This window comes from Mastigoproctus giganteus, chromosome 4 (assembly GCF_048544385.1).
Source record: "Mastigoproctus giganteus isolate SK-2022 chromosome 4, ASM4854438v1, whole genome shotgun sequence".
NCBI classification, from domain to species: Eukaryota; Metazoa; Arthropoda; class Arachnida; order Uropygi; family Thelyphonidae; genus Mastigoproctus; species Mastigoproctus giganteus.
The window spans coordinates 21,037,588-21,054,029 of NC_143578.1; the positions used below are offsets into that span (position 1 = coordinate 21,037,588).

Below are 16,442 nucleotides of genomic sequence, written 5' to 3' on the forward strand. Positions count from 1 at the left end.
ACTCCAGGTTCTGATGGTAATTGTCCACGTGTTCTCAAAACCTGTGTTCTTGAGCTTATTCCTGTCTGGCCACCTTTTTTACACTTTCTTATTACACTGGTATCTTTCCTTTTCTTGGAAATTTCCTCATATCCAGCCAATTCCAAGTCCCTCTATCCAATTATAATCCCATTGCACTTACTTCTACTCATTCTAAAGTAATGGAAAAATCCATTAACTGCCAACTCCTGAACTATCTAGAAACCTTCATCATCAAAACCATGGCGATCAACGATTGCCAGTATGGATTCTGTCAAAGTTGATACACTGGCTTGTGTAACCCATCTATGGACAAATTAGTGGAAAAGTTTGGTGAAACTCAAGCAATTGCTCTTGACATTTCAAAGTCTTTTGATCATGTTTGGCACAAAGGTCTAAAATAAGCTTCCATCTTAGGATATGATTTGTCAACTGTTTTCTGTCATTGGGTATCCAGTTTTCTCTCTGACCACTTACCGCACGTAATGGTAGAATGCTCTCTGTCTTCAACTTCTCCACTAATGCTGGTTCTTTTTCCCACTCTTCTTCTCTTGTATAATAATTACGTTCTTCCATTGACTGGAAATCCTATTCATAGTTTTGTTGATGATAGCACATTGCATTCTACTTTACAGTTTGAGAATCCTTTCCCTGCACAAATAGCTTCAACTTCTTGGATATCCACAACTAATTCCTTAAATGCTGATCTCTAAGTAATTCTCCAATGGGGCAAAGATAACTTAGTTAATTTCAGGCCTTTTAAAACTCAGTCCTGTTTTATATCTCACAAAAATGATCCTATGCTTATCTTCGATGACAATCCGATTTCTAGACAAGATTATATATCTCTATTGGGAATTACTCTAACTTATAATCTCTCTTGGCATAAGCACATTACAAATATTGCTTCCTCTGCTTCTAAAAAAAACTGGGTTTTCTCTTTCACTCAGCATTATTTTTCTTCCAAACAGCTGTTCACTCTGTACAAATCACTGCCCTACCATCAAAATCTCTTTCAGGCTTCTACTAGATTCCATTCAAAAGAGGGAAGTTAAATTAATTAATAGCCCATCTCTGATGAAGTCTTTCCACTCTGTCTCATAGGCATTGTCTCTGCATGAGGAAGCCTTTTCTATAGATACTTCCATGGGTACTGTTCTTTTGAATTGGCTTCTGTAATTTCTGCTCTCTCTCTCTCTCTCTCTCTCTCTCTCTCTTCAAAACCAGTCTGAACACATGCCACAGCCAGTCAACATCTTTTTACTGTACAACTTCAAACCCACAGAACCAACTTTTCTTCTTCCTTGTTTATTCTTTCAACTTCCATTTTCTGGAACAACCTCCCTTCATATGTATTTTCTGAAAATTACAATCTTCAGAAATTCAAGTCTAATTTCAACAAATATCTTCTTAACTCATGCATGGTACTAAATATTATATGTTCTTATACCTTTTGTTTGGGGTTTTCATAAAAAAAACCCTTCAATACTTGGATCCAGTATCGTGCATATGTTCACTTGGTATTAACGGCATCTTTGCAGTTATGCTACACTTGTGCCTGCAAATGAGGAAGTTTATGAATGAGGCTGTGTTTGAAGCAGCAATCCAGGCGATATATTGATATCACCTGGGTTGTCCCTGTACAATCAGAAACTGAAGGTTTTTGGAATAATTTTGGAATATCTGCATTACTACTGGACTCTGCAGCAGTGAGACATATCCCATTGTATGTGGGGTCAGGTCACATTGCATGACTCTTACATGTGAAACAAAGCTGCCCGTGTCATGCATGTATTTGTTTATGCACCAGTAGTTATATGGATTTCCCATTCTTTGATACATACAGTAATGCACATGGACATCTTTATGCATCAGTGTGATGCGCACAGTTGCCCATTGTAATCTCAATCAACAAGTCCCAAGGAAAGTATTTCAGCTTGGTGGGTATAGTGGTTGTCAGTGAAAACTTCTTTGTGCATAGTCAGCTGTATGTTGCATTGTCAAGGTGTGGGTCATACAACAGCATCAGTATTTATCATCATAATTTGTGTTTAAAGAGGTTCTGTAGACTTCTGTCTACAGAACTTCTTTAAACAGATTCATAAAATTATTCTGTATAATTCGAAAAAAAATGTTTATACAGTAGAACCTCATGAATCAGACATCCTTAGTATCAAACACATGCTCCTGGTGATTGGGCCTGAGGTTCACATGATTAAGCACATATTCTGGGATAATTGATTATTTTTATTAGATAATACAATAGCTCTAGTTCTATAATCTCCACGGAACAACCATCACCAGCATTAAGCCAAAATGTTAAGCTATACTGCCAGATTAGTCAAGTGGGTAACACTCTTGCCTAAGAAATAAAGGTTGCAGCCTTTGGTATGGGTATTACCATTGTTCAGTGTTTTTTTAATATGAGCTATAAATAGCATGATATATTTTCAACAATTAGTAAATTAATAAGAGGAGTTTACCTCAATATAGTACGTGGAACACTTCCGTATGATACCCTCCAGAAATTAAAACGGAAAAAACGAAAAAATCGACAACTTACCGGTACATTAAAGTAAAATATAAATAATTAAAGTAAATTATAAATAATTAAATAATCAATTTAACACAATTCAAAATCAATTCAAAACAATTAAAATTCAAATTAACGCAATTAAAAGAATCTAACGAAAATATTCGAAACGATTTTTCTTCCTTCCTTCCTGAATATTTTCGTTAGATTCTTTTAATTGCGTTAATTTGAATTTTAATTGTTTTGAATTGATTTTGAATTGTGTTAAATTGATTATTTAATTATTTATAATTTACTTTAATTATTTATATTTTACTTTAATGTACCGGTAAGTTGTCGATTTTTTCGTTTTTTCCGTTTTAATTTCTGGAGGGTATCATACGGAAGTGTTCCACGTACTATATTGAGGTAAACTCCTCTTATTAATTTACTAATATCATTATCAACGTAGAACATATTGAGTATTACAGCTCTGATTCATACTATCTAATTTTCAACAATTGAATTTGCCTTAAAAACTATATACATAACTATTACTACTATTAAGTACTATATTGAATGATTTTATACATTGCAAATACATAGTAACAATGACATAAAACTATGTAAAACAGAAAAAAAAATGGTGTTTCTTTAATAGATCATGATGCAGATTTATACATTATGTTCTATTAAAGGCACCTGCAGTGCTTTTTTTTTTTTTTTTTTAAGTGTGGATAGCCTATTTCCCATCTACCATTGTACAGTCAACATTTCTGAGAAATATTAAAAAATTGCTGGAATTTTAATAATTCCATCCATATTTTTCAATACTGGATTTTTGAGGTTCTACCGTATTAGAATTAACTATTTTATTTGTGTCATTGTATTTTAACTGATTCAAAGTCACCATTGTTTGTTTAATCAAGTAAATGCAGTTATATGTAACTTAGCAGTTCCCCAAATATTCTAATATCTGCTCATTAGCCAATTGAATCTCCTTAGTCGAACCACTTTAACATTTCTTGTCTCTCTCTCTATCAGTGATTTTGGCACGATGGGCAGGTTAGTAAAAAATCTTGTCAAAGTGGCAAGTAAGCCACCATCAGAAAGCAGTTTGTCAACAGAAGTAGGGAATATATAGGAATTTCCTGCATATCAATCTACATTTTTCTATTTATTTTTAAATTTAGATTTTTCCATCTCATATTGTTAAATGTATTTCCACCTTTTTTTTATTAGTTGTAAGTTTTTTTAGCTAATAAGCATGTTTCATTTAAAATAGTTTAAATATAAATTTCTAAAAGGCACTGTGCATGTGCACATTTCTAAAAGAAAAAAAAAATGGTGCACATTTCTAAAAGAAAAAAAAAAAATGGTGCACATTTCTAAAAGGCACTAAAAATCTAAAAGGCACTGTGTATCAGACTTGATTGGTTCAGATAATCAATGTTTTAGAAGTTCCATTTTCCAGTAATTGATATCCCACTGTATTTTCAATATATCTTGCTGCATAGAAGTTTATAGAACTGTAAACTTATTATTATTATCTTTTTTTATTACAGATCAAATATTAATGAAAGCTGTCTACATTATTGGTTGTTTAGGGGTTGGATTAACATTTCTTGAAGACTGGGAAGTAAGTATTTAATGAAAGAAAAAATGTGGTAACATAATAAATTTTTACGAGAGCTAAAAAGATAAGTATTCAGGGTAATGAATTAAATAATGTGTAAGTAATTAATTTCACAATAGCCAAATTGTGAATATAAGGAATGTTTACTTCCCATTGGAATAGTAGAGGATTCCCATTAATAGGGTGTTGCATCCAAACACAACTTAGGTCACATGCTCACTTATAGAATCTGCAGATCTATCACTTGGACCTAAAGTGACATCTTGGCTTCCCAGTATTTGCCCCTTTGTTCCGAAGGTTTCTTTTTGGGACACACGAATATACCAGTTTCCCAAAAATTTCAAATGTAATGGTTTGCCAAGAAGTTCTTATCATCTCTATTTGGAAGAATTCATTTTTACTCTCAAATTAGATCTACCAAATATAACTTTATAAAAGGTATTCAAATTTCTTGTTCTGAAAAAAACCACTGTGCCTGTGAGTTCTTCATTAGCATGACAGCTGGGCATGTATTTCTTTTCTTTCTCTTTTATCTATAAATTAGGCTTAGTAATGAAGATTTTGAGTACACTCACTGTGTGCTGGCCTGCAGAGCATCTTTCTGTGGGCTAAGAGGCAGAACTCTACATGAACAGACAATCTGTATTGTGTGGTGGAACGGTTTGCCTTGTAATCTCCATTGATTTTGCTCAAGATTGATGCCATTTTCATTATTAATTATTTGAACTATGTACTTTTGAGAATTTTGTTCTTTAGAAGATGTAATGCATAACAAGTTATTAGCAATTCAAATTCTTGTTGGTTAATACCAAGTAAACAATGGAGTATTAAAAATTTTTGAAGTACTGAAGGCATTTGTTTTTGTGGAAGAAAACCTGCCAAGTTTTATTGTTAATTTTTTTTCTCTCCATTAAATGAAGCATAGTGTGCTTGGCATATTTAGTAAGAAATTATTAAAAATTGAACCAACAATTGCATAATAGAAGTCATGAGTTTAGTTATGTTATATGCATCATACGAACAAAAATGATTAAATTGAAGAAAAATTTGTTCCCTAAATGCTTTCAAAATTAAGGCTGAAGAAATAATATCATTTAAAAATGAAATATTTAATGTGCATAAAATGATTTATGAATACATAGAAAAATGAGCTAAACCCTTCAGTTTGAGTTTCAGTAAATTCAATTTTTTTAGAATAGATGCTTTTATAAAGTACACCAGTTTGGGAAGAAGTACCACCAAATATGTGTAAAAATATTATTGATATGGAATTTCAATTTGATAACTTATTATATAATCAGTTTGCTTTGCTTAAAAATTTCATTTTAGAAGAGTTGAAAGAAAGAAATGGTGATAGTTCAAGAGATGGTCGGTGATCATTGTTTTTAACAAAGTTTGTATTTCTTTGTTTAAAAAAATCATAACTTTTCAATTTCTGAGACCAGAAATCAGAAATTGAAAAGTTATCTGATTTTTTGTTTGCCATTCTGGCACATATTAGAAATACAGTATATTAAAAGATATTTTCAGAAATTGAGAAATCATTATAATTGGTCACATGTCAGCTGTTCCACAGCAATATTGATTTCTCAAATTATTTGAGAAAAATCTATAATTTACTTACAAGATTTTGTAATTTATAATTTACTGTCAGTCACACCAAAAACAATATTTTCTTAGAAGATTATTTTCCTGAAATATTGTTTTAAAATGCCACATTAATTGAAATATGTTCAGAATTCTATCTTGTCCTGTTAATGCTCATTGGTAAGATGGATGAAAGTGTCTGAATGCAAATGCCAGACAGTTTCAGCCATAATGGTTAATGCCATTATTATGTAAATTTAGCATAAATTTAATATGTAAAGATTTTTTTTTTTTAAATGTGATTAGGGCAAAAAGAAGTTCAATAAAATATAATTGAGTAAAGTGTGACCCCTGATTTATTTTATTGCAATACTGTTTAATTACCGTATTTCCCCATGTATAAGACAAACATTTTTTTAAAAAATTTGGGGTCTAAAAACTGGGTGCGTCTTATACAGTGGTTGTAGATTTTTTTTACTTGCATTTCCGGTTTTTCGCGCTTGTTGTCTTTGCGCTTATTGTTTTGCACTTGTTACTGGTATATTAGGTTACGTTCTGCCCAGAAATGGCTCAGAAAAGATTTTTGTACAGTGCTGAATTCAAGTTAAAAGTGATCCAGTTTGCAAAAATTAATGGAAATCGTGCTGCTGAACATAAGTTTGGTCCTCCTCCTCCAACCGAGAAAATCTGAGACTGGCTACGGGAAGAAGAAACCCTACTGAAAACGCCACGGCAGAAGAAGGCCATGAGAGGAAAGTCAGCAAAATGGTCTGATTTAGAGAGGGAATTGAAGAGCAAAGGGCAATTGGAATTCCTGTGTCCACAAAGATGGTTCAGCCTGAGGCAAGAAGAATTGCTGATGAAAAAGAAGTTACTGATTTCAAAGGAGGACACAATTGGTGCTTCAGGTTCATGAAACGGAATGGACTAAGCATGTGTACACGCACCAGACTTGCCCAAAAGATGCCTGAAAGCTATGAGCAGAAGGTCCTTGAATTTCATCGTTTTGTCATTCAATGTCGGAAGACACATCAGTTTGGACGAAGTCCCCCCTTCAATTTGATGTCCCAAGTAACAGAACTGTTGATAAGAAGGGGGTGAAAACTGTAACTGTGAAGACAAGGGGACATGAAAAGAGCCATTATACAGTTGTTCTAGCTTGTTGTGCCAACGGAACCAAGCTGCCTCCTATGCTCATTTTCAAACGCAAAACAATGCCAAAAGAAGACATTCCTCGAGGAGTAATTGTCCACGTTCATGACAAGGGTTGGATGGATCAGGATGGGATGAAGATCAGGTTTTAGAAAGTTTGGAGCAGGAGACCAGGTGGGCTCTTACACAGACCTGCCCTATTGGTGCTTGATCAGTTCAGGGCATACATAACATAAAATACAAAGAAGATTGCTGCAGAGCAAAAAACAAAACTTGTTGTCATACCTGGAGGCTTGACATCCCAGCTCCAACCACTTGATGTCAGCATTAACAAACCCTTCAAAGCTGCCATGAGAGACAAATGGAACCAATGGATGAAGTCTTCTGGGGACAATTTGACACCAGCAGGAAGAGTGAAGAAACCAACTATAGGAGAAGTTTGTACCTGGGTGAAAAGATCCTGTGAGAATATCAAGATTGAGATTGTTATCAAGTCATTTAAGAAGTGTGGCATTTCAAATGCCATAGATGGAACTGAAGACGAGGCAATATACGAAGACAGTGATTCGTCATCAGGCACAGATGAGGACAAGCTAATGGATGGGAGTTTTGACAGTGATGAGTTGTATGAATTTTATTATGAATAAAACTTGAGTTCAATAACTTTATGTAATACATTTTTTTTCAAATTTCAGGCCCCAAAATTAAGGTGTGTCTTATACATGGGGAAATACGGTATTCCTCAAGTATATTAATGTTTTATAATATATTAAACCATATATTTTTTTATATTTCTGTTTCAGTTTTAGAACACATTATCATTCTGGATTTTAGGCTTTAAAACTCATTTGTTCTGGTTGTGGCTGTCAGTGTTTGATCATCCTGTTTAGACCTAGAAGGATTGATTGCAGTCTTTTCTTGGATCAGAAAGGGTCTGGCTGCATTTGTCAGGATGGTGTCATACAGTATTATTAAGGATTTCTCTTAATATTTCAGATAGATTGTTATTGTGTGTGATTATGTGCAAAACATCAACACCTTCCCCATGGACATGAGGAAGGTGCTGATGTTTTTGCACATCCCTCATTATTCTTGGGTTATGCAGCTTATATCATACATGAGGGCAAAGTAAGCAAGTATGACACCTTTTTGGTAAATTGAGCAGTTTTCTAGATATGTAAAATTATGTAAAGATATTATTCAGAATAACACACTGTTGAAGTACACTACCTGGTTATTTTATTAGCACTATGAATAATAGTATTGGACCACTGTTGGCCCCAAATCACGGATCTGTCATGATGTGGCATGGCATCAACAAAGTGTCGAAAAGTGAAATGAAGAATATTGAGCATTCATGTAAGAAATTGTCCACAATCCTTGGAGTGATGTGAGCAGATGATTATGCTGATAAACACACCTTTCCAGTTCATCCCATAGATGTGATACTTTCATCAAACCAGCCTTTCACGTGTGGTATGGTGGGTGGTTGCATTGTCATATGAGAGTACTTCAGTCCACAGGGGTAAATATGCAACGTTGCCAGGTGAACCTGATTTGCAATTATGTTCACATGTACTCATTGTACTCTCCACTGAGATTAGAGTACTAAGGATGTGTCATTAAGCCCACAACATTACACCTTCGGCAACTAGTATTGCTGATATGCAACAGAACGGTTCCAGTGCATAGTGTGGTTTCCTCCATGCATGCACTGTTCCATCAGTTCTGAAAAGAAGGGCAACAAGATTGGTGAGGGGAATGAAGGGGTACTCTTACCAAGAAAGTCTTAAGTTCTGCAAATTGGAGTGCCTGGAGAGTAGGCACATGCAAGGTGATCTGATTGAGGTGTATAAGGCCTTGAATGGGTTGAGCAAGCTGAATGCTGATGGAATTCTTCTTCTTGCTCAGATTAAGAACCTGAGGGGGCATAAATTCAAATTGAGGAAAGATAGTTGTAGAATAAATGTGTGGAAATTTGCCTTTAGCCGGAGGGTAGTTGATTGGTGGAACAGATTTCCATCTTTTGTTGTGGAAGTTGATAGCCTAAATAAATTTTAAGGCTGAGCTGAACAGACATTTGGAACAAATGGATGGGTGAAATGGGTTTTTTTTTTTTTTTTTTTTTGGCTGATGCTGCATAAGCTTGCTGTCTTGCATCGTACTAATGCTAATGCTAAAAGTAAATCAGGACTCATCCAATCATTATTTACCTCCAACCATTCTGGCATCAACACAGCCATATTTTTCAGTGGTGTTTGAGATCAGTGGCTTTTGTGTTCTGCTCTTGTGGTGCATTCTTTGCAAGGCATGAGTACCAGTGCCTTGTGATGTTTATATATTAAATGAAATATATTCAGAATTTTTGATTATCAAGTGTTAAACATGTTAAATGATTAACATTGATAATCTGCTCTAGATGCGGATCACCTCATTCCCTCACCATACATTTTTGGCTGGAGTTGTCTATTCATAAATTTTATGATTGGCGCCTGCATAGCCAGGTGGGCAGGAGCAGCAGTGCGTAGCACATGCTTCTTGATTAGACCGGGGTTCGAGCCTGTGACCACCGAATACAGAGGATGCGGAAAGGTCAGGGAATGACCACTGCATTTCCCCGGAGCAATATGGCCTTAGTTGCTAATGCTCCTAAAAACCAAATAACAAACAAACAATCTGGACGATTCACATGCACAATCAATTTCTGCAGGAAAACTAAAAAATATCACTTCGGAAACTTTTATTGGCTATATTTAGGAAAGTAGAAAAATTTAAGATTTTTAACCAGATTTTTTGATTAACATTTAACACAGTAATGTTATTTTCAAATGTTTCACCTGTCAGGTTACCGACCACTACTGCCAAGTTAAAAATAATGTGTGGAAAAGCATAGTATTTTTTAGAATCAAAGAATCAAAATTCAATTTGCAAATGTGATTACTAAAACCAGCACTTATTGTACTTTGCTATCCCATCTGACTAAAATGTTTCTTAAAGTTCTCATTTATTTTCAGGATTTTGTAATTGATAAAACCAAGAATGAAGCAATACTTCAAAAAACAAATGTTTTCCAAAGATTGTGGAGTAAGCTTTCTGCTCCACGGATGTTGCTTAAACTTAGTAGGATTATTGATGTCAGAGTTAAAACAAGAGATTCTGGAGGCTGTTTCATAGACTTAGTACTTTCTTCAGGTATAGCCATGCCTCTTATGGAAGGAAGAACTGGTGGGAGTTTGGTGTAAGCTTCTTCATATTATTTGTACAATTTAAAATATTTTAGTTGTTTAAATATAATTTAAATGTGTATTTAATATCTGAGTTCATCAGAATTTTGTTTTTTGCTATTTTTGTTTTATATTTGTAAAATATGTCAAGGTGTTTTCTGGGTTTTTTTTTTTTACTGCTGTGGCATCTCTCAGTGGCAACATTTATCAAAATAGATTTTCTTTTGTGTTACAGAGGTGACTATACCAGTAATTTTTTGAAATGCAAATTTACAGTTTAAACACACCTCTAGGAAAGAGATATTTAATCTTTTCTGGAGTATGTACACATACATGTTTCTCATGTACAGATCCTGAGGAGTACCAATGTATATATAAAATTAGTGATAAAAGTAAAGTAGAAAAATAGAAGTAAAAAAATAATAATAAAGCAATAAAAGTAATGTAGAATAAAAATAGAAAAGGAATAAAGGAGTAAGGAAATAAAATAAATCAAAGTATTATATATCATAAAAAAAATTATGCAAATACTCTAGAAAAGAATACTGTCTCATAACTTACAACCTTTGTGTCTTCTTCATGGTGTCAACCATCAAGATTGCAGGAAAAGATGACAATATTGTGTCTCTGTTTTGGATGCAAAGTACATAACAAAAAAGTGAAGTTAAAACCAAAACTAGGTAAAAATAATTAATTAAAAAATTTTTGAGTAAATTTATATTAAATTTAATGAAATGAGCAATAAGGACATAAACCAAAACGAAATTAAAAAAAGGAGAAAATATCATATAATAGGCATGTAGTTTACAGTTGACATTGCAGAGAACAAATATACCATTAAAGAGAACATATATACAACAACAAGAATTTACCACAAAAGTAAGCAGAACAGGCACCAAAGAGAAATCAAAACTAAATCTGGCTAAATATATACTTTGCGGCCTAGTGATTTCTAGTGGAGATGGGAGGGAAAAAGTTAAACTTGTGATAAACACAGCATAGATAAAGAATGTAAATAATGAACAAACCAGCAAGAAACCAGTTTCTTGACAGGCATTCGCAAAACTAATGGCTCATGAGAAATAAGAAGAGTACAGAACAGTTGAGAGTAAAAGAGGTGTAGAAATATAGTGAGACTCATAGTCTGAGGTCACAAATCCCATTCCTATAAAAAGAAACCTTGAACTGATATCTAAGAGTATGAATCATGAATTTAAATTAATGTAAAAATATGACAAATAAAAAACTGAAAAAAAAAAAAAAAAATTGGTGCATACGTTGTATAGTCATACATCATACAATGTATGATATTTATAGAATGTACAGACCAAGAAAATGAGAGATGATGAATGAATTAGCAGAAATACCATGCTGTAATTAAGACTGGGCAAAATGTTATAGAAATTTAGTAAGAAATCTACCTTAAATCAATATGATCTGTAAAAATTTTTGTAAATTTCCAGTGATACTTACAAACCTGCTTTTCCTCTTTCAATATCATTAACAAAAAATTACTGGCTATAAATAAGATATTGAATATAAATGATTATAATTTTCTTTTTGTATATTTTATTCCTAAATTTCATAAAATGCCTTGTTTTATAAAATTCCTAAAATTTCTGTTTCAGGTTCATTACCTCTTACAAAAACAGTTATGCCTAGGTACCTAGAAAAACATTGGAACAACTACTTAAACCTATCATGAGCATTTTTCTTAATAATAGAATTATACTCAATAATTTACCTGTTTTGGAAGCATTACATGTCAGTAACCTTGGGGATAGTCAGTCCTTTGATTTTCATAGTTTTTTCACCACTATTAATCTGTTGAATTTAAAAACGGTTCTTCAAGAAATATATCAGAAGTATAAACATGAAATCAAATGTAATGTCACATATTGGAATAATCTTGTTAATCTTTGTTTTGTATTTTTAATATCTTTGTCTTTGATGGTAATATGGTTTAACAGCAAATTCAGGGAACACTTGTGGGCAGTCCTGCTTCATGTATCATTGTAGCTTGTATCTCTACTGGTTTAAAATCTCTTTCCCAAAGGATATTCTTCTATTTTGATATGTAGATAAACTTTGTGTGCTCAACTATCCAAATTTTCTTTCAAGATTTGGACCCCCTATATTCCCAGGAGCTTATCTTGGAAAACAATTAATTCTACCAAAATGTCAATTACTTAGACCTAAATATTTGTACTGTCAATCAATATTGAGTATTGATAGAGGGCATACTACTATTAATCTTTATAACAAACATGATGCTTTCAACTGATTAATTTTTCCTGCTGGAAAAATTAATCTTTTAAGTGTTTACTCTGTGTATCAGGATTTCTTACTATTTGTAATGATTCCAAAATTGCTATTTCTAATATTAGAAAATACTACCTTAAACTCATTGGCAACTCTTTTCCTTTGTCTTGTTTACAATATCACTTTCATAAAACTCTTAATATGTTCAGTTCTAGTAAATTTCTAGTAAAACTTAGAAACTGGTTCTCCCGGTGGGCCGGTGTGATTTTGGCCATAAATGCTAGTATGAGGCCACTATAAATTTCCCAGGATAAGAATTTTTGACCCAGTCCGCCTCTGTTTATCGATATTGCTTTTCTTTTTCTCTCTGAATCTGCAGTGTCTTCACCAGGACGCTTCCTTTTCACACCTTTTAATTAAGTATTTTACTCATTTTTAAGGAATAAAGCACAATTACAAAACGAGAACGGGAACCCCGGTGGGCCGGTGTGATTTTGGCCATAAATGCTAGTATGAGGCCACTATAAATTTCCCAGGATAAGAATTTTTGACCCAGTCCGCCTCTGTTTATCGATATTGCTTTTCTTTTTCTCTCTGAATCTGCAGTGTCTTCACCAGGACGCTTCCTTTTCACACCTTTTAATTAAGTATTTTACTCATTTTTAAGGAATAAAGCACAATTACAAAACGAGAACGGGAACCCCGGTGGGCCGGTGTGATTTTGGCCATAAATGCTAGTATGAGGCCACTATAAATTTCCCAGGATAAGAATTTTTGACCCAGTCCGCCTCTGTTTATCGATATTGCTTTTCTTTTTCTCTCTGAATCTGCAGTGTCTTCACCAGGACGCTTCCTTTTCACACCTTTTAATTAAGTATTTTACTCATTTTTAAGGAATAAAGCACAATTACAAAACGAGAACGGGAACCCCGGTGGGCCGGTGTGATTTTGGCCATAAATGCTAGTATGAGGCCACTATAAATTTCCCAGGATAAGAATTTTTGACCCAGTCCGCCTCTGTTTATCGATATTGCTTTTCTTTTTCTCTCTGAATCTGCAGTGTCTTCACCAGGACGCTTCCTTTTCACACCTTTTAATTAAGTATTTTACTCATTTTTAAGGAATAAAGCACAATTACAAAACGAGAACGGGAACCCCGGTGGGCCGGTGTGATTTTGGCCATAAATGCTAGTATGAGACCACTATAAATTTCCCAGGATAAGAATTTTTGACCCAGTCCGCCTCTGTTTATCGATATTGCTTTTCTTTTTCTCTCTGAATCTGCAGTGTCTTCACCAGGACGCTTCCTTTTCACACCTTTTAATTAAGTATTTTACTCATTTTTAAGGAATAAAGCACAATTACAAAACGAGAACGGGAACCCCGGTGGGCCGGTGTGATTTTGGCCATAAATGCTAGTATGAGGCCACTATAAATTTCCCAGGATAAGAATTTTTGACCCAGTCCGCCTCTGTTTATCGATATTGCTTTTCTTTTTCTCTCTGAATCTGCAGTGTCTTCACCAGGACGCTTCCTTTTCACACCTTTTAATTAAGTATTTTACTCATTTTTAAGGAATAAAGCACAATTACAAAACGAGAACGGGAACCCCGGTGGGCCGGTGTGATTTTGGCCATAAATGCTAGTATGAGGCCACTATAAATTTCCCAGGATAAGAATTTTTGACCCAGTCCGCCTCTGTTTATCGATATTGCTTTTCTTTTTCTCTCTGAATCTGCAGTGTCTTCACCAGGACGCTTCCTTTTCACACCTTTTAATTAAGTATTTTACTCATTTTTAAGGAATAAAGCACAATTACAAAACGAGAACGGGAACCCCGGTGGGCCGGTGTGATTTTGGCCATAAATGCTAGTATGAGGCCACTATAAATTTCCCAGGATAAGAATTTTTGACCCAGTCCGCCTCTGTTTATCGATATTGCTTTTCTTTTTCTCTCTGAATCTGCAGTGTCTTCACCAGGACGCTTCCTTTTCACACCTTTTAATTAAGTATTTTACTCATTTTTAAGGAATAAAGCACAATTACAAAACGAGGAGGCACACTTGATACACATAAACAAAGCTGCACGCGTGTAGCAACTGAATAAACAACACCGTAAAGGCAGAGATACACTATTAACACCTCACATTTTACTAAAGCACATTTCTGGGGGTTACTACCATAAAACAATAAAAACAATTTCCAGTTGCGTTTCTGCTAGTGGAATCTGTTATAAACTGGTTGTAAACTCGATCTAATTGCATTTGCGATTATACCGATTGCTTGAATTGTGTTGGTTTTTATATTTTTATGGTGAAATGTGTTTTCCCTTCACTGATAGAAAAAACAAATACATTTTCAGAATCCTCTCTTCATTCCTATCGTGTTGCGTTCGGTTGGGGTGATTCCGCGTTCGACTGCCATTTCTTGTAAACACAAAGGCGAATCGTGCATAAGCGAATTTGGTTCGTGTTATATAAGATATTGTTCCCCTATTTATAAATCGTGTATGATCGAATTCATGTAGTGTAAACACGTGTTATACGAGGACTGACTGTACTTACCTAAATTTTAATATTCTGATGCACTTTAAAATAAAATGAAAATATTTGATATATCCAGGGCTTTTTTCCCCTCCTAAACAAAAAGTCTACTGGTATGCTTATCAAACAGCAGTTTAAAGGGATACAAAAGAAATTTTCATATAAAGCAGTGGAAATATCATACCATACTATAATTTAGTTTTAAGCCTCTTTAGATATTAAGATAGTTTATTCAGTTAATATGAATTCCTATACATTAAGGTGACATTTTGGGAACCTTGCCAGTACCCATCATCAGACCATATATTGGCTGTTATCAGCCCCCCCCCCCCCATGCTTTCTGAGTGTCTTGAACCCTATTGTGCATTCTATGTTAGAGGTCAAGACACTTGGCAAACAGGGGCTGACAATATATGGTCTGATGATTGGTACTGGCAAGGTTCCTGAAATGTCACCTTAATTGTATAGGAATTTAGTTATTAACTTATAATAAACTATCTTAATAATCACATAATATAAGAGTGGTCATTACTAAAAGTATAATTCTATGGAAAATTACCACATAATATCCTTCCCAACTATATTATTTTTAATAATTACATTTAAATAAATAATTAATCAGAGAGTAATTCCATATCATTATGTTCCAAAGAAAATTCCAGATATGGGCCAGTGACATCTTGTTTGCATTCTCATACTTTTGTTTGAACAATCCATGTCTGTAATGTGGCACATTGTCTTGCAATCTATACTTCAAGCAAGGTATAGCAAAGCAGTGGTGGTGGGCAACACTGGGCTACCACCACTGTCACTACCACAGTCAAAAAGTAATTTCACTTAAACCCTGCACATATTCATTGGTTGATATTGGAATTAAATTCAAAATGTTTATAAAGAATTGAGAGATGGTGATAATGCAGTGTTGCTACACTCTTCCCTCCCTCCTGAAATGATATGCAGTACAGCTTGTTTTTAAAACAGATTAGCATTCCATTTATACTGTAAAATTTAAGATATTTACCAATGCTTGTTGTGTCAGTCAGTATGCTTGCTGACTGATTTTAAAAAAGAAATCCACACACACCTTGAATATATATCGATACTAAAAACAAACTCTCATAACAATTAATGTAGATTATTTTTAGACTCGAAGAGAGTTTTTTGTACTCAAAGTGAATGAATAACACAAAGTGCTCATTTACTTAAAGGTTGAAAAGTGCTCTAAACACTCATCACCGGTTTTAAAAATCACAAGCAATACCTTGTGATTTTAAGAACTACTCAGGCAAGAGTGTTTTGTATAGTTAAGTAAGTAAGTGAGAGAGAGAGGTGCAGCTATTGTAATGTTGCTTAATTTACAATAGTTATTTTGCTGATGGATCTATTCAATAAGGTGAATTTAAGCAACTGCTGAGTTAAGAGTGCATAAATCATTATAGATCTTATTTCTTTGATATTCCAATATGTTTTAATGTATATAATAACTTGAATAAGAGAACAGTAAGTTA

At 33.9% G+C, this 16,442-nt stretch overlaps 1 protein-coding gene across 1 annotated transcript in view; it reads left to right on the plus strand.

Moving 5' to 3' along the window:
* The window catches only part of LOC150086453 (cytochrome b-245 chaperone 1 homolog), a 43,813-nt gene that overhangs the window by 25,980 nt on the left and 1,391 nt on the right, over positions 1 to 16,442 (plus strand). Inside the window, exons 3-4 of the mRNA XM_090372171.1 lie at positions 4,096 to 4,169; positions 9,920 to 10,143. Coding sequence (XP_090228297.1) covers positions 4,096 to 4,169; positions 9,920 to 10,143 — 298 coding nt within the window. The remainder of the gene's footprint in view (positions 1 to 4,095; positions 4,170 to 9,919; positions 10,144 to 16,442) is intronic.